Source organism: Epinephelus moara, chromosome 15 (assembly GCF_006386435.1).
Source record: "Epinephelus moara isolate mb chromosome 15, YSFRI_EMoa_1.0, whole genome shotgun sequence".
In the NCBI taxonomy this organism is placed as follows: domain Eukaryota; kingdom Metazoa; phylum Chordata; class Actinopteri; order Perciformes; family Serranidae; genus Epinephelus; species Epinephelus moara.
The window spans coordinates 10210397-10234595 of record NC_065520.1 but is presented as its reverse complement, the minus strand read 5'-3'; the positions used below and the strand labels follow the sequence as shown (position 1 = coordinate 10234595).

The 24199-nt window shown below is 41.2% G+C and overlaps 1 protein-coding gene across 1 annotated transcript; it reads left to right on the top strand.

Moving 5' to 3' along the window:
- Positions 1–18594: 18594 nt before the first annotated feature.
- Positions 18595–22717, top strand: LOC126402026 (homeobox protein engrailed-1-B-like). Its single transcript, XM_050063669.1, has 2 exons — positions 18595–19425; positions 21986–22717. The coding sequence occupies exons 1-2, from the start codon at positions 18885–18887 to the stop codon at positions 22306–22308; spliced, it is 864 nt and encodes a 287-aa protein (XP_049919626.1). The 5' UTR covers positions 18595–18884; the 3' UTR covers positions 22309–22717.
- Positions 22718–24199: the final 1482 nt, after the last annotated feature.

The window sequence follows — 24199 nt, the reverse complement described above, 5'->3', positions numbered from 1 at the left end:
GATGTATTGAAATTCAAACTGATGGAAAAGCAAAACAGTTTATAGCTGCATTGCTAGTCCTATGTTATTCAGAGGCAGTGCTGTGTAAGAGACTAAATTTAATAAGCAAACATTAATTACTATTATAACTTAATGCTTCTATTTTGAAGGAGAGCTTAGTGGCACAGAACATGAATACATCCTCTGCGTCTCCTCAGATATTCTCAGGTATAAATGTGGGGAGAAGCCTGTGGCTGCCGGCTCCTGTGTTTCACTTCTGATTAACTTGTATTAAGATTTGCAAATGCTCTTGCAGACTCAGATATGGCTGTAAGCCTTCATTAAGATGATGGCTGTTTTGTTTAATTTATTATTTCTTTTTATCCCATCCCCTCAGGAACACATAGACACACACAGACACACACACACACACACACACACAAACAGCTGTTTACACACCACCCCTGTCAATTTAAATAGAATCATGGAAAACAAATATTAGGTGTCTGGTTAGATAAACCTCTATTAAGGCGTTGGCTTATTCTCCCGCACTCTACAAACTAACTGTCCTCCTCAGAGGGGATTGTGTTGTTCTTGAGCTGCTCGGCGAAAAAAGAGGTGGATTGTTGTTTCTACGGCTGACGAAAATGGTACAGTTTGTGATTCATTAGTCTTGGATAGTATGGTTTTGGTTTAGTTTCTCTAATCGCTACAAAGGAGGCAGTGAATGCCACATTCATGGAGAATAAGCCAGGATGAAATTAGAGTGTCCACAGGTGTTAACAAGTTAAATTGAAGACTTTTGATGACATTTCTCACACTTCAAATGGAATTTAAGACCAGATGATGGAAATACTCTCAAAAACTCTGATGCAGTCGTTTTAGATTTCCTTCATTTTCAGGCTGAATTTTGTGGATTTGGAGCTAAATGTTGTGCCTGGGGCACGTCATGTATTAATGATACTCGTTACCTGGAGAGGTTGGAAAAAGATATACGTTTCTTCCCTGTTCCAAAACCAAAATCAAACCCTGAGATATAGCCTACTGAATGTATACACATGCTGCTTTTGCTTTTTAATGATTATAACAGTGAAACAAAGACCGACCCTGCTGTACAGGAACCGGTGAAGGGAAGCAGGGAAACTTTGCTGATATTCAACCAGCTCTGTGTTATCGCTTTGTGCAAAGATTAAAGGTGTTCAGCTCTGTGTTATCGCTTTGTGCAAAGATTAAAGGTGTTTGGCTTCCCCCATCTGCACACACTGCGATGCCACACAGCTGGTTCAATATCAGCAAAGTTTCCCTTTATATTCATTGTCTTGTGTGGTGATCAGCAGTGATGTGGTGGTTCACTTTTACACTGTGATCTGTAGCCTATACAGATCACAGTCGGCTTTAGCTTCTAACTATCTTTGTCTTTTTAACCTGTTGTTGCTGCTGAGTCAGTTTGACATCCTGGATATATCCTTCAAACACACACTGTAGACCCCTCTGTCTGCTTCCCTCTGGAATCACTCTTTCATTTTTCCAAAAATAAGATAATATTTCTTCAGGGAGTGCAGTTAGTTACAGTGTGGGCTCCATGCTTACTCCACCCGCTTGTCGGACCATCACAATCACGCCAGGGCCACACCACCCGCGGAAGCGCTGCAAATAGCCTCGAAGCGCCGAGAAGCGAAGCCAGTTTCCTTTCGGCGCCCATGTGAACCGATTGTGTCATCCACATCGTGGCCGGCTTGCGCCCTGCAGCGATCGTTTCGGCGTCTATTTTCTGTGCGAGCCGCGAGCAAACGTGTCAAGCAGTGCGTTCAGTGTAGCGGCCCAGGCCAACGCCCACTCGCAAAGAGGACAGCTGCGGTGGTGTTTTTTTTCTCTCCACAACCGAATATCAATTTTCACATTCGAAGGTCCATTTTTTTTTTCAAATTCGAATTTAAATTCGAATTTAGAATATTCGTTGACAGCTCTAGTGGGCTCCATGCTTACTCCGAAAGTTTGTTCCCCTGTCAAACCATGACCATTTGATAAGATGTCACACCACTTTTGCATCACTTTTTTGTGCATTTATCAGAAGCAAGAATAACAGGAATAAAGCTGGCACTGATTTTGTTTTCAGTCACGTCCCACGCATCCTTATTGTCTACACTTACTAACGTGGCAGTAAATTTATTCATTTATTTTTTTTGATAACCCTTATCTATCTGATACAGTTCAGGTTTTATTTGCCTCCATTTCCACCAGTTTCCTCATACTTCATCGCTAATTACACATTATAAATATATTAGATTGTTGTTATCTCACATAAATATAAATAAAAGGCACACCTGTTCTTGCAGAATAACATCACTAAGTATGTGAGGACATTCTTTCATGAATGAACAACGGGAGGTATGTTGGAAACACTGAGCCCTTTTTTGATCGCGCAGTGACAAGTGCAAACTGATATGTCTGGGTGGATGTCTCCAAGCACACCTGCTATTTTGGGTCATGTATGCCGCAGCAGCACAAAGTGCAAAAGAGCTGGGTGAAGTGGAATATTGCTCGGGGGGTGTGGTGATTAATAAATACATTCTCAGTCAGTCACATCACTGGTCTCATCGCTCTGTGAGCCAATCAGTGAGGCATGATGAACACAGCTGAACCTGCAGCCATGTCGTCAGTGGTCACATCATCATGTCAAGAAGATGGTCAAGATAAGATAAACAGGCTTAATTCACTTCCTGTTAGAGATGATCACTGTTCGGGGAGGTTCTGAAAATGGGAGCCGGAGTGATGATGTCACCAGCAGACTTTTTAAACTGTGTAAAGATCAAAGCATTGTGGTCTTGTAAAGGCTCTCGGCTCCCACTGCAGACACATTTAGGATGAAAAGTGGGGCTGCTGACACCAACTGAGACATCAACAGCAGTGCATGTCACCAGCTGCCAGACGGATGCTCTCACACACACAAACACACACACACACAAACACACATAACAACACGATAGATGATCATCCGTCCCCCTGGTCTGTGTGACAGTGAGGGATTGTTGACTGACAGACGGAGTAGTGAAATTCTCTGATGGATGTGATAAGTGGGACAAGGTAGTGAAATTCTCTGATGGATGTGATAAGTGGGACAAGGCCTCACACACACACACACACACACACATACACATGCACACACACAGTGTTCAGGGGAATGCAGCTTGACAGGCAGCTGAGCAACAGGCATCATACTGGAGTACTAATAGCATGTGTCGCCATATCTTATGTGTGTGTGTGTGTGTGTGTGTGTGTGTGTGTGTGTGTGAGGCCTTGCCGCTGTAATTACAGTAAACTATGATCTTTCTAATTAAACCCTATTAATCTGGAGTCTAATCTAATTATGCCAAAACACCAGCCTGCTGCCCAAACGTGTGTCTCCAGCAATAAAAAGCAGCCTGCTGCCTCGGTTGATTCCAGCAAGCGCCTGATTGCCGAATCGACATGAAAAATTGCAGCCGACAAGCTCTCTGCACAGGCAGCCAATCATCGGGACATTTTTAAAACCTCTCCTCATTCTTTCACTCCGCTGATTTCCTCCCCGCGATGATTGATCCATGAGTAACGCTCATGCCTGAGATGCAAATGCCAGGGTGGCATGAGCGAAATATAAAGAGGGACATCTGAAGGGCCCCGCAGAGAGGGGTGAAAGCCGAATCTGACACCTAAAAACCTTCTGCTTATCTCCCGCTTTTGTTTGTTGTCTAAGTCTCATTCAAGCTGGTGTGCTCGCAAAGCACACAGCAGGGAGAGGAGAACGTCCTCACTGGAAAATAAAAGAAAGGAGGTAAAACTGGAAAGGAGGTGCATTAAAGATGTGACTGTGTGTGGTGGAACAATGGCTGTCTGACTGCCTGGTAGATTGAACTCTATTTGATCATTTATATAAGGAATGTGTTGAAGTTTGGAATATTGTATTTTTCTTGTTGCCGTGAGGAGGGCAGTCTAAGTTTCTGGGAATACTTGCAACATGTTAATGCACAATAATGAACCATTAATATAATATAACACTGACAGAAGGGTATTCTGCATAAGGAATAGGGCTGTCACAATCACTGTTTTTGTTGGACGATTTATTGCCCCAGAAATAATCGTGATAAACAATATTATTGTCATTTTGGGACCATTTTATGCTGCTGATATAATGTTAATATAATAGCATAATAATGCATGAATACCCTTGCAAGAATATTCATATTCAGAATTTGGATATTAAGACTAAATACAAAATTGGGCCAAATAAAACAAAACCAAGTGATGCCTCTTGCGACTAACAGACAAGCTTAGCGAAGCTCCAGGAACACTGCAGTTACCTCCATAATCTGGCCAGTGTGCTGCAGTCGGCTCCCGGGGATGGACAACCTGGGAGCAGGGCAGTTTACTGGTAGAGGATGTGGATCACGGAGTAGAGGATAACATTGTTGGAGGGTAAAGCTTCAAACAATGACACATTTTGGCTGGTTGTGAGGGGTTGGCAAGCCAACAACTATCAGGACTGTGCCTTTTACACTCCAAAAGTGCAGCTGCAGGCTACCGGTGGGCTACACTGTGTCGTCTTTGAGGTGTTTGTCTTTGGACTTGCCCAAATAGGTGGAGATGTAGAGGAAACAAGGAATAATTGCTGCACCCTAGTCTTAAGCCTAGTTCACATTACATGATTTTCACCCTGATTTTGCATCGTGGAGACAATCGTAATCTTTTGAGTGTTCATACCTGGTGACGTGTGTTTCTGTCAGCGGGAGTCTCGCCAACTGCGTCATGACCTGTGTGTGCACACTACAAGATTTCTCCACCGAGCCCTCGCAGACAGAGCCCCAGATAATGCAGTGACGTCACAAAACTTGGAGACGACACATTGTAAAAGCATGGATATTCTTCGCAGTGTTGAATCAGATCTGCCTCCAGGGCCTGGGTCCAAACACAACACGCTCCCCGTGATCCTGTGGACGCCGCCATTGTTGTTGTTGCTTGCCGGCTTGTCAGTGTTGCCAAATCTTGGGAGAGAAACAAGCAACCAGGGCTATGGAAACAAGCCCAAAAGACTATCGACTAGCGACTATCATGCGTTTAAATAACTTATTAGACGGATATATAGAGAGAAAGATGACATTTAGAGAGCAAGCCCAAATAAGCAACTCCACTTTAGAAACGAGCCCAAAGTCGCGGCTAAGCAGACCTGGCAACCCTGTGGCTTGTCCTCCTCATATGTCTTCCATCCTCCTGCGTGCTGACGTGGGACGTTGGCTGATGCTCTTTGTCAGTCGTGTCAGTCCCATTCGCAGGCGAGGGGGTGACTTGCTCATAGGCTTGTTCACACATGAGGACTCGTCGTGGCAGACTATCTGCCGACTCACCTCCGACCCAAGGCAGCTCTCAAGATCCTCTGCGACGTCAAAATCACGGTGAAAATCGTGTAATGTGAACTAGGCTTGACAATATTCGTGAAAACATCTGTTGGCTAAAATGTTGGTGACATTCCTACGTAAACACAATTGGCAAGATCAAGGTCAGAAAAATGATCAAGATAATGTCCATGAATCATATCATAAGTCATAAGTAAGACAGGTAAAAGTCTGAAGGTAGGACATTTTCTTGTAATGGAGTATTCTGTATGTACTGGGGCTGGGCAATATAACAACTATGTACGATATCTCAATATATTTTCAAGCAAGATATAGATGTAGACAATACCGTTTATGTTGATATAGGGTCAAGTTGCGTTACATAACACACACCAGTGTAGATGAATGAAATTACCGCAGCAGCACACGTACAATACTGTGGGCCTTTTCCTCTGTCACTTATGGCCGCGTCCAGTCAAGCCATGCTGCGCCAATTTGCGTTTCCGTTATCAGTTAAGACACTCCATGCCACCCCGAGCTGCGCCAGAGATGGACCTTCTCTGGAGTAGGTCCAAAAGCCAGGCTGCCCACCCTCAAGCAGGTAGTGGTGGTGACATCTCGCCAACAGCAGCCAACAACCGACGACCCCTGTTCGCCCTCTCAAACTAGCCTTTTCTACCTCTGTCTGCAGGAGACCAGAGAGAAAGGCCTCTTAAAAGTCTCTGTGTTCAGCTCTCAGTACGTCTGTAGCTTCTAACTGAATCTCTGTGGTTTGGAGTTTAGTCTCTCTCCTGTGTCCTGTTTGTACTTTAGAAATCTGCTTTATTTCACAGTTTCATGTTCGCTATCAGCCGTATTAGAAGTTGTGTCAAGTTGCTGCTGGAAAACTCAACATTTCCTTATTTTCCTGAACGCTGAGACCTATTTGCTTTATGTTTCACCAACATTACTCTTACTGTTCTACCACACAAATATTTCTATGTTTCTCAGTATAAATGATCCATACAGCTTATGAAAAAATCTAATTTCAACAGGTCAGTTGTCTTCATGTCCCAAAGGTCTCCAGAGTGAACCTAAACAATCCACAGCAAACACAGACACTGAGACTAAGACACTCATACATATTTTTGCTTCGGTGAAATATATTCTCCGTATAACGATTCATATGCTGGATAATGATTCAGCCAAATGCTGACTCACTTCATCTGTCAGTCTGCACTTTGAAAATTACATCTCTTTTGTGCTTTAATCGGCCAAACGAGGGAAAGATTTGGGAAACGTGGAGAGGAGAGTGAAAGAGGAGGAAACAGAAAACAGTGAGGGGATAAAACAGCAAACTGAACAACTTTTTTTCTTCGTGGAGGTAAATAACAAAACACAAAAAAGACAAATGAGTCCCTGGAGGTTTAAACTCAGGGTTAAGCCTATTTGGGGAATAATATAATGTCGTGGGTGCTTTTGCAAAGACGATAAGCTTCCAGGCTCATGAACATACCTCCTGTCAAATGCTGAACACTTCAGAGTCATTATAACGCACTGAACCGTCACTCTTGAATATCTATCGTGCCACAGCTTATTGTTGTTTTTGAAAGGACATAAACTTTAAAGGCTGCAGTGGCAGCTAGTAAAAGGTGATCTTCATTGATTTAAAGCTGCTTTTGAGTCATTTGAGAGGGAGCTGTGCTACAAGTGGAACAATCAATCCATTGTTTCAGTCATTTCCTATATAAAACAGCCCTCTGGTTTTAAGCTTCAGATGTGGATATTTGCTGGTTTTCTTTGCCCTCTATGATAATAAACAAATATTTGGATTGTTGACTGTCAGACAAACAAGACCTTTAAATAAGTCAGCCTGGGCTTTTAGCAATTGTGATGGGGGTTTATCACTATTTTCTTACATTTTTTACAGCAAACAACAAACAAAATAATCAGGAAAATAATAAGCAGATTCATTGATAATGAGAACAATCATTAGCTGCAGCCCTAACATAAAGGTCTTGGCCAATATAAGAGGAGCATTTCTGTAATCATAATAAAAAAATATTATATTTCACCCTGATGTAAGGAAAGAGATCTTCTCTATAAGTGATATTGAAGACCTTTTTGCTTAGAATTTCTGAAGATACCTCGACTGTACATACATCAATTGGTGCTGAAGCGATGGACATTTTTATGCAAATGAGATAAAAGTCCAAAACAGTGTTGCTCATACTAATCTTATGAGAATGAATTACTCTCCAACTTTAACAGAATAGCCTGCCAAGAGTTAGATGAGAAGATTGATACCTCTCTCAGTGGTTAGCTTAGCTTAGCATTTTAAAAACACAGAAGCAGGGAGGAACAGGTAGTTTGGCTCTGTCTAGTCTCGCATAGCCTGATGCATCTCGTGCTTTGCCACCGCTGTAGATGGGTACTTGTTTTGGGGGGAAATTTGCACGTTGGGAGGCCAGCGCAGGCGTTAAAGATCTAGTGGCATCTAACGGTGAGGCTAGAGATTGCAACCAACTGAAACTTCTCCCATGTGCCAAGCGTGTAGGAGAACTACGGTGGCCAAAATGAAAATGCGAAAAAAAAACCCACAAATGGCCCAAGCCGGTGTTTGTTTTGTCTGTTCTGGGCTACTGTTACAAACAACATGGCAGACTCCGTGGAAGAGAACCTGCCTTGTATGTAGATGTAAACAGCTCATTCTAAGGCAACCTCATCTCACCCCAAAGTCGTCTAAATCTGGCGCTTGGGCATTGACTTATGGCATCAGACACCAACGAACAAAGCCATCTTTCAATGTCAGCATGATATGCAGCTGGTCGCAATTATAGTTTAACAGTGCTCAGCGGCGTCAGTTGGAAATGTGGCGGAACAAGAATGAAAGTTAAGATGGCAAAAGTCCAAGTGGGGCGAGTGGGAGTGGTGGTGGACGGGTCCAACAAACACTGACTTTCACACTGGACAGCGGTGTTCGCATCCTGTTTGACTCTAAAGCCAAGCCCTGTTCTGTTTTTCCGAAACCTAACCACATGCTTTTGTTGGCTAAACACAATTACGTGCGTTAGTTGAAGGAAAAAAAACATCAGTTAGTGTGTTGGACTGACACGGTGTCCCAGAACGTCAACGACCAACGCACCCAGGGTATCTTACTTTACCTGACACGACGTGTCTGGACGTGGAAAGTTCATGACCAAAACGTCAATATGTGATGAGGTCGGAGTAAGAATATGTTGTCTAAGGTAATGAAAACACAATTATTCATATTTTCAGGTGATTACACACTAATAAAAACATAGCAATGAATATTATATTCCATTTCTGCCAAAAGATCCCACTAAATCCGACACACTGCGCCTCTGAAATGACTAAATCTCTGCAAAAGAAAATGACACATAACACATGACAAGAAGCTTTAGCTTGTAGGTTGCTAACTCGGATGTTGTTGTATTTGTTTCACACACAATACAAAAAAGTCTAGATGCTCTGTGAGACAAGTTACATGTAACTTAGTCTCACTCACCAGACCTTTCTCAAGAAAAGAAAGGTCTGGCTGGGCCGACTCTCACTTTAAGATTGGAGGAAAAAACGCCCCAGCTTTTTTTATTTCTTTCAACCAATCACAATCGTTCTGGGCGGTGCCACAGCAACGGTGCGCTTGCAAAAATATTGCCGGGGGGAAACAGGTTTTGGTGTAACACGCCCACAAAAATATCGCCTACAGGATTCAAACCATGGCAGAAAAATGGCTACATCCCCGCAAGGTCAAACACCACAAAAGTTAGTAAAGGACGTGTTGAAAACTGCTACACAACCGGAGGTGGTAGGGCGGGACTTCAGCGGGTGGCTCGTTCCGCCCAATGAGAGGCTGATCTATGCAGCGAACTTCCGCCCACTCAGACTACATGTAACTATAGAGATCTGGCAACAAGCTGAAAGCGGAATGAGATGAGAACAGGCCCCCAGGAAGTGCGCCAGACTTTGATGCCAAACCATGTAACAACAGCTTCCTGGTCCGTCACGTGATGCCATGGGGCCCAAAGAGACTTTTCCCCATAGACTTACATTGCAAGAGAGATGTTTGTAAATCAGTGTATACATTATTTTGAGCATCACAACCACCGCCAAACGACATGATTAAATCATTTCATCCCCTTTCAAGTTAGTGGAGGGCTAAACCAGAAGTTAGCCCACAAAGTCTCTCTTGCTCTATGGGCCCAACAATGCGGAAGATCTCAGTTATTTTACACAGGAAGTCGAACACTTAATGTGCCACAGAGCAACTTCCATAGAAAGGAACAGAACCTCACCTCCAACGCTGTATCCAGTTCTCTTTATAAATCCATGGTGTGAGAATTCAATTTGAAATAGGCAGACAGTGGCAGTCCTATACCAACAGTCTACACCCTGCAAGGTAGACTAAGTTCTATCCAAAGTTTAAAAACAAATCGGCCAACCAGCACCTCTAAGTTCATAAATTTACACATAGTATGTTTACATACATGACTACGCCACCACGTGTGGTACCAATCTTCTCATCAAACTCTCAGCGAGAACGTAATATTTCTTAAACTGTCAAACTATTCTGTAACCCTTGCTCTTACGCACCATCATCTACCTTACACAAAACGTCTTCACTTCTGTCTCTGTGAGGACGTTTGATCTAAATATAGCCAGAAACCCGAGAACTCGCACACATGCACACAGATGATTTGCAGGCAGGACGGAAAATGGCATAACTGTCAGAAACACATCCCTGTCTTGTTCTCGGGGCCGAGCCATAATGAGAGGCTAAAAGAGCCGACGCAAAGATCAATCAAACATACACACACACACACACACACTCCCCTTATCCCGTCAACTATCATCCACCTCTCCCTGCCTGCCGCCGTCTTTCACACACATTTATATCGTCATTATTTATGTCCTGCCTCCTCCCTCTGCTTGTCATGAGTTTTAGAGCCTTTAAAATATGTTCACCATCCACCTCATGCAGAAGCTAACATGCAGCTTATTTAACTCATTTCTGCAGCTCTTTCTGTCAGACTCATTGCTTACCATTAAGCATCGAGTCTAAAAAAGCAGTCTGAATGTTTTGGCTGTTAAAATGTGTATACTCTGGGCACACTGTCTATTTCCCTTAGATTACTCAAACTGTGTAAAATGGCTGTCATCTGTCTGCTTTCAGATGTGATGACGACTTATCGCAGATATCATTAATTTATCGCCGTGTCTCTTAGGAGGTTTTTCTAATCCCGTGTCATCCAATCTGTCATTTGTGAATAGAATGGAGTAAAGGTTAAGGGAATAAGTCATTGGAGCAGGCGGCTTTTATTGTAACAAAGCCAATGAGGACTATATCTTTCATCGCTCCTCTGGCTGATGACAGTGACAGGCCAAGGATGCCAGATGAGAGGGAGACGATCCTCTGAGAGTCGACTGAAAGGTTAGAGTGGCCCCAGGCAGCATGGCTGATGAGGACACACACACACACACACAGATGCGAAGACCCCTTCAGTCACGCATACATACGGTGCTGTATAATCCTTGATGTGTCTCATTACACAGGACATAAAACACTTGTGCTTGTGAGATGGGGAAATGTGAAAAAGGGGGAAATTACATAATAATCATAAATCCATCAAGAGACACATGAGCGGAGATATCGACTCTGTGACGGCTGACCTACATGCATTCTAACCCTATGATAAATACGACTCAGGCCACGTTTAGATTGACAGCACTGTGTGAAACACAGCCTCCTCATTTATATGAATAAGTCATGTGACTCTGTGCGGGTGCCAACGCTGAGGGCTCTGGCAACACAATGTAAGACGCTGTGTTGGCCAATATCACACACAAGAGCATATTCCTGATAGTTTACTTTGCAATGCGAAAGTCTGATGATTGCCATCCTGATTAGTTTCCAGAGTTGGAAATTTCTGTTTGTGAGTATTACAAATTGTTGTACTGTGTTTTGAGTGCATTCACCCTTTGAGACTCACCATGGACCCATTTTTGTCATTTTTAGGCACAGGGGATCTTATGTGCAACACAGAAAAGGTATACATCACCTGAAAACTGGGAATCTACATAGATTCATTTGAGGTGCAAGCGCTGTGTCGAGACACATATCTGTGATAATCGTGTCTTGATCAGGCACACACTTGAACTTTTACAGTCTATAGAACATTATGATGGAAGTAAATGATGACCCATCCCACATTCAATTATGTAACATAAGTTGTTGCAGCATTTTTTACTTCATTTATTTATTTTGTTTGCTCCTGTCTACAAGATGTTAAGGCGTGCATGAGCCTCCACATTCTAGTTTTTTGCATTTTTATTTTTGTTGACACTATTTTGTTTTACACAGATTTGGTGCTAAATATAAGAATTTTTGACCACTTGAGAATTAATAAAAATGGTCAAAAATCCCTCCAAAATACCACATTCAGACACCAAGATGTTAAGAAACACCACAGAAAAAACCACGCTGTGATTTGGTGTCAAAAACTTTTGACATTTGGAGATTTCTGTAAGAATTGCATTTTTCAGCAATTGAACAGCGAGCACTTTTGTTCTGGAAAATGCTTAAACATTCTCTTATTGACAATACGTCTATGAAAGCCAGACAATCTCTGAATGGCCAAGGTCTCTAGTTTGTGGTTGTGAAGTTTCATGATGCTGTGATTGTCCTAGAGGTCACAATCGGGCGTTTTATACAGTGATGTCAAGTTTCACAAAATAGTCTCTCTACAGTGAAATGGCTACTACGGGGGTTGACATTATCACACATGAATCCATAAGAGTCTCAGCTTTCCAGTCATACCCAATTTATGCAATTTCAAGACGGTTTAGGGACCCCACTGTGCAGACATATTCAAATACAATAGGTAAAAATAATGCGTCTGTGCTGCACTCAAACAGCTGCATGGTTGGGATTAGCATAAAGTGGACATAGAACCCATTTTCATTGAGATATGCTGAAGTGGTAGTTCAAGGGATCCCCGTGATAATGGCCATGCCCGTCTTTTCCTTGCCACAACTTAGCACTTTGGAGGGTTATTCAGTCTGCTTCCAAGCCAGCATGAGATGGTTGGTACCAATGGATTCTTTAGGTCTTCGAAACTAAGCACAAAAAGTAAGGAAATGTGTGTTTGGTAGATGATTTCTTTGTTGCGACAATGCTTCTTTGCAATAAATCTTATACCGTTGGAAAGCCTGTTTATGTCCCTTTTAAATGGTGCCACATTTGTAAGGAACATGCATTTGTGGGATGAGCAGCAGAGCTGAGTACGTGGGTTGCGCCCATGAAAAAGCTGTTTGGCAGAGACAATTTGGCAAGTTCTCATTGTTACAACAAAGAAATAATCTACCAAACACAAATTTCCTTACTTTTTGTGCTTGGTCTAGTTTCATTAGTGTCTTCTCTCTAGCTTCAAAACACTGCCAACTACAGTATAGCCTCTGAAAGACAGTAATGTCAACCAAAAGCTCTCTGTTACTCCAGCTAGACCTCCTGGTTTGTATTTCTTTGTCTCATCACTACCTTAAACATCATTGGTACAATTCTTAATGGCAATTTATCCTAATTAAGATGCCATATCTTCTGTTTCTACATGTTTTATGTCAAATCAGTTTTATCTACACAGCCTGATATCACAAATCAAAATAGGTGCATCATCTGTCCTTAGACCATCGATTCAGATGAGGTAAAACACCAACAAAAAAAAACACCTTTAACAGGATGAAAATGGAAGTAAACCTCACAAAGAGCAACAAAAGAAAGATCTCTCTCCCTGGACGGACAGATTGACAATAGATGTTGTGTGTACAGAACAGATCGACAATGTAAAATAACAGTATGACCGAAGTACGTACGGACAGATCAACGTAAATGTCACTCTCATGCTGGTGTTAGAGGACAATTAGGGAACCATAAATGTCTTAAACACATCATCTACATCTCTGCTTTAAAGCGTCACCCCGAAGCAGGATGGGCAATTGTGTTAACACAAGCCCAGCGAAGTGTCTGCATCGATTCAATTTGCCAATTACTAAATGGGGCTCATTTATCATCACGTTAAGCTTTCACAAACTTCTCAGCAAGATGTAATAAGACTAAGGAGCAATCTGTCCCCCTCTTCTCATTAGGACTCTAAAGAGATCCCCTGAAGCTTAATTATTTATCTGCATTAATATCCCTTCAATTATTAATGATGGGTGAATGTGTGTGTGTGTATGTGTGTGAAGGCCAAAGATCAACCCTCCTTTACCTCAACCTCCCTCCTGATTAATGGATGAGGGAGAGGAGCCCTTCATGTATTATTACTGGAGAGAGCCTGGACCTTGGAGAGAGAGAGACAGAGACGGACAGACAGACAGAGGGAAAGAGAGAGGGAGAGGAAACTCAGTGAATGATAATCATCGTTTAGTATGCAAACATGTCCCGGTGTGTACATCGCTGGCATTCCAATCCTATGGCAGACAGTGATTGGATTGAAAGTGTCACCATTGGAAATTCATCCTTGTTTGTGACGTCTCTTTAGCATTTGTCTCGCATCGCCGCAAAGCTGCTTAAATGTGACACTTGTGGCGTAAAGTTGTGAAATGTCAAAGTATGAAAAAGTGGGAAACAGTGGAGTCATTCAGTATTCTGACGCCGCCATCCATCACGTGTTTGCATTAACAATTTTTAACAGGCAAATCTCTATAAATTGTATTATTTTATTCATGTAGGAGCTTTCAGTCTGCTGTTTATTGCTGTTTTTGTCGACTAGTTTTACAGCCTCGCCGCTGTAGTTTAGAAGTCTTCGACAGGTTGAGATATTTGGCATTATAACACTGACATTTCTTACTCTTTTAAATGAAAAATGCCTTTGTTGTTGGGTATTTTGGCTTTTATGGTGACAGAGAAATATTCTTAAGTAAGCCCATTTATCCTGTTTCCATATTACTAATATACAATGACTGATTTATGCTTCTTTTGTCTGTGTCTCTCCTTACTTGTGGTGAAATGATAGAACAGTTCAAGATGCATCAGTGTCTCTTTTAAGCTGCTTTACTCTGACATCTAGTGGACAAGCACGGTATCGCAGGGAAAAATGAGTTGAATTACTGAACAGGGATGAAACACATGGGAAAAATACATATATCATTGTACATTTAAAAAAAAAAAGTCTCACAAAATAAACAGCATGTTTTGTATTTGGATGGTTTGTATAAAAAAAAAAGCAGTGTACAGAAATTCATATGTGCGAAATAACTTGTTCCGGGATATATATTTGTGAGCATATTTAGATGTTCCGATATTTTCAGATACTTTAAATAATATTTAGACATTATTTCAAATGTGCTGCTTCTAACTTATTCATCACTTAAAGCTTTTATTCTATTTTTTATCTATCTATATATTTTTTGTCTTTTTTTATTGTGCTTTTAAATCTTGTTCTAGTGTGTTTCTTCTTTTTATGTAAATCAATACACAATATATTTCGCAAAGTGCTATACAAATAAATTTCCCTCATCTTGCCTTGTCTAAATGGATATTTAATGTAAGAAGAAATATTTAATTTATTTAGAAGTAGGTTGTTTTTTCTTTTCTTTCAACACACAGTAACTCAATCTGCAGCAAAAAAAAATCTCTTTAAATAAATGGAGCTAGTATAGATTGCAGATTGGCTGGTTTATTTTTCATATGGTGTGCTGTGTCTGCCATATAGATGAACATGCGTCCAAAGTGCTTATGCCACTTACACACCAGAGCCACTAGATGTCGCCAAAGGCCTATACTTGCTACTGACTTCCTGTTTTCACATGTGGACATTTGAGGCCAGAGGTTCACACAAAAATATAGTTTTTATGCTCTGGCGGGCTATTTTACTTCCACAGCATGTGTTCTTTCAGGCTAGTGAAGAAAACGTCCAAAATACATATTCGGGTGTTTATTATAGTTCAGATTTCTGTGCTGGAAATGTATTCAAAAGAGCATATTTAATCAGATAACGCATCATTTACACATTAAAATGTAAAATTTCAGAAAACTTGTGATACAAAAAATTATTGTAATCCACATAATCTACTGGGGAGGTTTCATGGTGATACCTGTAAAGTCTTATTTTTGGTCTTAAAATGTGTGGAATCTTATAAAAAAAAAGGGCATTTCTTAAAATACTCCGAGCCAAAGATCTCTACTTACATACAGCAAACTTTCCAGTTTCATTTTTGTCTATAGTCTGAAGGGTTTTAAAGAGGGTTCTATTCATATATCATCCATAGCTTAATTTATGTAACATTTAATTCATAAAACCACAGCAAAAATTGATTTATTTTTATGGCTGTTGACAGTATTTTCTGATTTATGAAAATGTAAAAACAGATATCCCGAATTCTCTCTTTAAAACCTTCGATTTTAACATGTCAACAAAATGAAACAAGAGTTTTAAACCTGGTTTTATCCAGTGTTCAGATTTATGGTCTGGAGATGAATGCAAATTTGCACATATCTAATTAGATAATGCCTCGTCTGCATGTTAAGTCATAACATTTCAGAAAACTTGTAATACAAAAAAATATTGTCTTGATGCAGGTGATCAACTGGAGAAGATTTATAGTGATATTTTGTTAATAGTTTTACCATATTCACCTGTAGTGTCCTTGTCCTTATACTGAAGACATGTGAGAATCTATGTTAATATAAATTTAATCTGAAAACAACTGCATTAAAAAAACACATATACAGGACCGTACCCAGTCTCATAAAGCACAGTACTCTCTCTTTGTTCTAACAGGCACCATCTTGCTCACTAGGTGGCAGCACAAGCATACAGCTGCACCCTTTGAGACACAATCAATGCAGAGCTTCACAACCTCCCTCAGACTATCACCTTATTTTGGCACCTGAAACATGGAGCAATTTGAATCCACATGACAATGTGATTTTTAATTTATTTTTGCACAAAGAGACCATATTTACCTGAAGATAAATAACAACACAGAGAAGCATCCATGAAGTGGACAGCAACTTTTTCATGTTCACAAAACCTAATTGTGCAGATTACGCCATTGCTACTTATAAATGAATCCTTTATGATCATATATCTATATATATTTGAACTCTAAAAATTTGATTAAAGAATATATTTTCTCTTGCACTGTGAAGATGAAGCTGCTGTTTCAGTTTCAGTGTAGCTATTTGGACTTACACTAAATTTAGACATAATTATTTTGGGTGACAAAAAATGATTTTTTGCAGTTTCATTTGTGCACTTGGTATAGGCCTAATCTGTTTTATTTTTATATCAAACTCAAGGCTTTTTTTTCCTAATGAAAAACAAATGTGTTACCAAAAGAGTATTTATTTCTATTAAAATAAAATGGGTAAACAAAGTGCAGTGAAGCAACTAAAGATGTGTTAAAACAGTGTACACCTTCATGCCAGGCCGATATAAAAGGGTAAAAACAAGAACTAAACGTGGAGAAAAGGATGATAAATCAAATGTAGAATTATTATAAAGGTAGTTTTCTTTGATTTGTCGTCCAGGCTACATAGTGTCATCCGGTCCTTCTCACAGGAAGGAAATAATCAGGTGAAACGCCTGAAAACACATGATTTTCTTTCTCTGTGTTATGTAGAAGCAGTTCCGGTGCAGTCTGCACACACTGTCATGCCTTTACTCCAGACAGCTTTTCAACTAGAGCCTCATCATGAAGTGTGTGTGTGTGTGTGTGTGTGTGTGTGTGTGTGTGTGTGTGTGTGTGTGTGTGTGTGTGCCTGCCGCTGGAGCAGTATATAGGCTACTCAATAAAACCGGGGCTGCGATCCGTCAGTGCATTTATCATCCTATTACGGCGACAAATCCGGCTCCCAATACATGAAAGGTAAAATGAATTACCAACGTTAAGCCGTCAATAAAGTCATTTCTGTAAATGGTGTCTCCGAGGGCCCCCGCTATTATTCAACAAGCTTTATCAGCACCTTGGAAATTACGTGGCTTGTAGCGCGGCCCCTGCTTCACTTTGATTAAGGGCCCTGCCAGGGACCGGTGACAGCGCTTTTGACTCGGGTTTTATTCAGCCCCGCTCCCCGTGATGAACACCGGGCTGATCGGGCGGAATGAAGACTAATTAAAAGCTATAAATTATCTCTCGCAGCCCCTCTCAAGGAGCCTCTCTTTGCGGCGCCATGATAAGAGCAGACTGAGTGCTCATTTACCCACAATGGCTCTGCGGCTAAACACCATATTGATACTGTCCTAATTGGAATTTAATTAAGTAGCCATGGCTTCCCCACTCCGGCCTGTGGGATAAAGATTTCACTGCGGTGGTGTTAAACATCAACACGTCCCCACGCTCACGCTGTTGCTATTATGATTATTAATATTAGTATTATTATTTCAAATCGCCAATTAAGAGCCTTGTGGAGATTTTATTCTTATTGTGGAGATTTTTGCAAAACCACTGTGTGTCATCAGGGCACATTCCTGCTTAATACACCTCATTGTGTTCCTAAAAACCTGATTTTTCACGCTTATATTTTTTTTAGGTAGAAGTGTTTTGTGCTGCTGGGTTTTCCAAGAAGCTGCATGTAAATATGGCGTAAATGCGTCACACAAAAAAGATGAAAAAAGGCCAATAAAAAACAGAGATGGCGACAATGAAAATGACCTTTTTGACGACACTTTTAGGTTTACAAATCACTAATATTTATAAGCTACATAGGGCATTTCTTTCCTTTATTTTCTCTAATATTTTGGGAATATTTCAGGCTACTAAACACGCATAAGTCAAAGCTTTCTACGCCATAACACCTGTCATTAACACGCCTGCGGGTGTTATGCTAAGTTAGCTTCAACTAAAATAAATTAAAATCTCATAAAGTTGTTTTATTTTTATTTATTTTTTAAATAAATTAACTCTAATTTGACATATAAGTAAAAATATTCAGTAAAAACATAACATGTGGTTTTAAAATGTGTGTTTAAATAAAGAAAACGCACTTTCCCTGCCGTTGTGTCACACTTATAATGGAGGCTGCCCGGCTGTTGTTTTTGTTTTGCTGTGTACATGTGTGCGCACGTGCGCCCTCACCCCGAATCGATCGAACTCCGCGCGGGCTGTGTGCGCGCGTGCTCGTCCGCAGCGCTCCCCGAGCCCTAATTGGACGTCGTCAATTGTGACAGCGGCTGCCTCCGCACCTGATTGGTGCGCCGCACGTGTGTACGCGCACACGTGCTTCCGGCTGGGTGTAAGAGACAGAAAGAAACACTCGCGCGGAGATAACGGTTTTAGGAGAGTTTAGGACGAGCAGATATTATGCTGCACCGGACACAGGCAGGGACACTGGTTATCACGGGGAGCTGTTCGCTATGTCAGGTGTCGGAAGGCTTTTAGGAGGCGGCTGTAGGTGAAATTAAACATTAACGCAGGTGTTTGTTGGTTTTATTCACGCGCAGAGGTTTGTTTTTATGCGGTCCGTCTGAACTGGATACCGAAGGGGGGCGGGAGCGCGAGCAACAAGTGGAGTTTGGCGTGGAGAGGCCGTCACCAGCTATGGAAGAGCAAAAGGAGCCCAACAGCAGCCGGGACTCGACCGAGGAGGAGAGCATGTCCCTGTCGCCGAACCTCCCATCCCCTCCTCTGATCCTCCCGCACCAGGCGGCCCAGCAGGCCCACAGAACCACGAACTTTTTCATAGACAACATCCTCCGGCCGGACTTCGGCTGCAGGAAGGAGCCGAGCTACCGCGACCGGAGCCACACGCCGGGCAGAGAAAACGTCAACCCGCTGAGCGCGAGGCCGCCGCACACCGGCAGCCTGTGCCTGGACTCCAACTGCAGCAGCGACAGCACCTCCTCGTCGCCCTCCTCCTCGTCCTCGTCGTCCACGTCCTCTTCGCCTTCGTCCAAGCAGAACTCGTCGAAAGCGGGCGAAGCGGCGAGCAACGGGAGCGGCAGATACGCAGACAGCCCGTCGGCGATTAGTTTTATGAGTGGCAGCAATGGAGGATCTCAGAGCATAACGAAGGAGAGCCAGCCGATGTTGTGGCCCGCGTGGGTTTACTGCACACGGTACTCGGACCGGCCCTCATCTGGTAAGGCGCTAATGGGCCCCGAATCATACCGGCTGGGGGGTGAGAGTGCTGGGACAGTGTGGGGCTGACCTCCGCACTATCACTACACTCTCTAAAAGTGTGTATGAGAGGGAACTTAACATTAACATATCAATATTCATTTATTTGTAATGCTTATTAGTGTGGCTTTAACTTTAAGGATCATTTTTTAGATAAAAGCAATTTTAAAATAAAATGTTACCTGAATAAAAATGATTATAAGTATGAAAAATAACTGGTGTACAAACTAGGTAATAATGTCCATTAGGCTGCAACTCTCTCCCTCACACACAGACACACAAAGACATATTTACGCACACATATAAACACATTAAAGCGCATTATGGGATGTAGTGTCATATTTATTACACTGCATTTATCATTAGCCTGAACTTAGTCAATTTTAAAAAATAAATCTGCAAAATGAATCCCATTACGCTTTAAAGTTTTTTTTCCCAAACAAATGTCTTACATTTAATTATTTTGCTTGGTTAGAACAATGAGACTTTTTTCCACCTTTATTTCTTCATCAGCACAGACTGAACATGTTCCCAAAAAATATATTTAAAGGTGATAATTTTTTATACATGATTTTATATCATAGATAAAGTAGCTGTAGACTGTTGTGAGTTTTGGACGGATGACGACAAGCATTGCATGCCATACTGCAGCTGTGTAATATGTTTGTAGTGTGGAGACATTTATTTTTACAGAATATTAAACTATAATTCGATTAAATAAATATTATATTGACATGACTTTTAAAAGGCTATAAAACAACACCACATCTTCACACTCACCAGCCTATAATATAAAATTAGAATATTTTTCCAGACACTTTTTACCCTTTTTTACCAGAATAAATGATCTTATTCGACTTTACGTTGGTTCTAAAAAAATATATTAAATAAAAAGGATGTATGTTAAAGGAGTGGGTCAGAATCTCCGCCATTGTTGTGCTTTCTTTTAAATAAAAAAGTGAAGCAAAACAATTAGGGTAATACAGGAAAATGTGTTCATTTACATTTATTTATTCCACATCTTTTTATCATGAATGGTTTTGTGGTTGTTAGCTGATGCTGGTCCAGAGGATGCATTCAGTGTTTGGTGACAGAGGCTGCAAGAAGCGTTCTTAAATAATAATTTTAATAATAACTTGAGGGCACAGAATGAAGTCCGACGCTTCATCGTTAATATAATTTGCATTATATTTACAGAAGTCATCGTTTACACCGAGAGTGATACAGATGCATGATGTGCTTTTTGTTGTTCTAGTTGCTGATGATGTTGATGTTGATGTTGCTTTTAATGGTTATTATAGTGTCAGAGTGAGGAGGGATGAAGGTCAAAGGGCGTCCCATTACTTTTCATTTTATGTCATTGTTTGGCTTTTCATCTGGGAGGATATTAGCGTGTATAATGTTTTCTTCAAGTCTCTCTTGGAGTGAGCTATTAGTCATTATTATTGTAAATGTACAGTCATGTCAGCGCCTTAAAATCCCCGCATCCATACACACACACACACACACACACACACACAAACAGATTAACTGCAGTGTGTTATGACAGTGCGCGCTAACGTTCATCTGTGTCCAAGTCACCGCTGCATGTTTGTTTTATTCCACGCATGCATCTCGGCCTGATGATTCCTGAAGTCAGCACAGCGCTGCAGCCATGTTTATGAGATCACTATTGGTACAACAGGATATGAGAGAGTTTCTGTGATGATGCGGCGAGACTCGTGTCAAAGGCAACTTCTTCCATTTGAACCGTGGCAGCGGGTTGCTGCTTGTTTTGGCGAAGGAACAAGTCAGATGTCACGGGCCTGAATTAGACTTCGCACAAAGGCCTGACTGGATCTAATGCAGCACATTCACACCAGCAAACCTCACTCTGACGAATAATAGGGTGTGAGGAAGACAGGAAGTTGCTGACCTGTTATTTATTTCTTATATGAGGGGCTTGTGTGTATTTTCCACATTAGAATAAGTCATGAACACACGCATGACCTGAGAAGGCCTACTCCAATTTAATAGCCTATGTGTTAATATCATTTAATAATTACGCACTAATGTTTGCGACCTCAAACACTGCAGGGCCTATTTCTAGTGGCGGAAGAATGTGTTTAATGTGTTTTATTTATCTGTTATTGCTGCTTACACACTGCCACGCAACTGCAGAGAGTTAGCAGCCATGCACGAGTGTGTTTTGCTAAAGCATTATCCATATTTAATAGCTTTATGTTTCCATGCTGAATCCAGTTGGTGTAAGCGCGATGGATCCAAATTGAATGCGCATATTACAGTGAGCAGATGATGGTGAAGTAATGAAAGGATCGAGAGGAGAGTATCCAGGACATGCGTAATTTACGCACGGAGCAAATCATCCATTATCAGGACACTTTGGTGACCTACATTTGATCACACCGAGCAGATAATAAGGCGCATCAGGGACACACTCAGTCGATATGAGCAGACACATATAGAGGGACTTTGCGCGCAGTAGAATAAACATTTTATTCCCATTGTTGTTTCCACACCAGGCCCAAGGACACGGAAACTGAAAAAGAAGAAGAGCAGCACCAAGGAGGACAAGAGGCCCAGGACAGCGTTCACGGCCGAGCAGCTGCAGAGACTGAAAACCGAGTTCCAGGCCAACCGGTACATAACGGAGCAGCGGAGACAGTCCCTGGCGCAGGAACTCAACCTGAACGAGTCCCAAATTAAAATCTGGTTCCAGAATAAGAGGGCCAAGATTAAAAAGGCCACCGGCTACAAGAACGGCCTGGCCCTGCAGCTCATGGCCCAAGGACTGTACAACCACTCCACGACCACCGTGCAGGAGGACAAGGAGGACAGTGAATAGTAATGAGACGCGGCCCGGACATTTCCCTGCTGAGGGCCAACATCTGACTCTTTTGGCTTTTGGAGATAATAAAAAAAAAAAAAGAACTGGAAGTGGGGGAGACGCTATTTAAAAACACAGATTTCTGTTTATGGTAACAGTATATGGACATAATTATATAAATGAACGTTATTAAAGTTTATATAGCCAAACAGTTATCATGTTGTATACAGTATATTTAATTTCATCTCTCACCCGGATCTTTTCTGTCATTGTTTTTTAGGATGTCGAATTGGCTCTTTAGGGTTTTTTGTGGTCCCCCCTGTCCCCCATACGTGCGCCACATTTTCCTTCAACACATCAGACTCAAAAACAAGCCAAAGATTTTAATATGTTCACATGTAGTCTGAAATAAAGAGAGAGAACGGTAGATATATGGACTACAATTTTTCTTTCATTCACCCGATCCCACTGATAAAAGCAGTTCTTGGTGATTAAAAAAATAAATCCATTTTTTATATATAGTTGTTAAGCTGAATTTATTTTAACACCCCATTTTAAATTTAAAAGGAGGAAATTAAATCTAAATTATTATTTTGTCACTTTAACTACAGCAAATTTAAAGGAGCAACCCGTAATTAATAACAGGCTTTTAAATTCTTTCTGATAATATGGTTACAGTTATGGTTTATTATTATTTTATTAGAAGTATTTTGATGTTTGAGGGAGGAGATGAGGCAGAGACAGAAATACAGACATATAGGGCACACACACACACACACACACACACACACACACACACACACACACACTCACACACTCAGTTCCTGTTTCACAGCTCGTGTTACACTATAATCAGACACTGCTTGTTTCTCCATAATGGATACCATTTCACCTATTAATCTATTCTGGGCATTCACACCATTTCACATCTCTAGTAAACTCTCACTCGCACTTTTAGACTTTTAAATGAAATGAAGGAACCTGTCAATGTGTGTGTAGTGACCTGACTTCTTCTCGGTGTCTGCTTGAGGCAGAAACATGGGATACATGTGGCCTGTTTGGCCTTACGTGACCTCAGGTTCAGGTTTGATCGAGGCTGAGGGTGAACCCTGTGACATGGCGTGTGTATTTGGGAGTGTGTGTGCGAGTGTGTGTGCTCCAAGGTCAGCGAGAGCACACAAAGTGAAGGGTCTGTGTTTGTCTGATGATGTGAGAGTTGGTAACTGTCATTATTTTATTTTTTTTATTTTTTATTTTTTTTAAGGGGATGTTGGAGGAAAAACAGACAAAATTCAGATACAAAAATTTTAATTTTACTGGTGTGAAAATCCCTCTATTTAATCCCCATAATCTGCAGCTGGTGAGAGATATATTTATAAGTCTCAAACTGATGTGAATAAGATGAGGGAAAACTGCTTTTATGAAAATATGATCCACAACGTGTTTATTTTAGTGACAAAAACAGATGATGATTAGGTCTATTTTTTCTGTTTTTCTATTTTCATCAGGGGTGCATGCATAATTTTATGTGCCCTGACTTTCACTTATATCATCCAGTTCAGCTCTGTGTGTACCGATTGTGACCAATATTCAGTGTTAGACACATATAAAGTCCCAGCCCAGCCTCTAATTGCAAAAACATGCCTTTTAACAAGTCATTTTGCATCAAACAAAGCGTCAACTTTACATCAAAAACCGGCCCGTGAGGTCAGGATTTGTCTCCAAAGCTTCTTGTATTTGTGCCGAATTATTTTTCATGATAGTATGATTATTTTCTAACCTAACATATATATAAATACACAGAAAGGGAGCGCTCACTTTGATTTCATTGTAAATTTGATAAAAAAGCGAATGAGCTTCGGTGCACGTTCCGTCTGAGCAACCCCGGGCCAAACTCCTCCGACCCAGC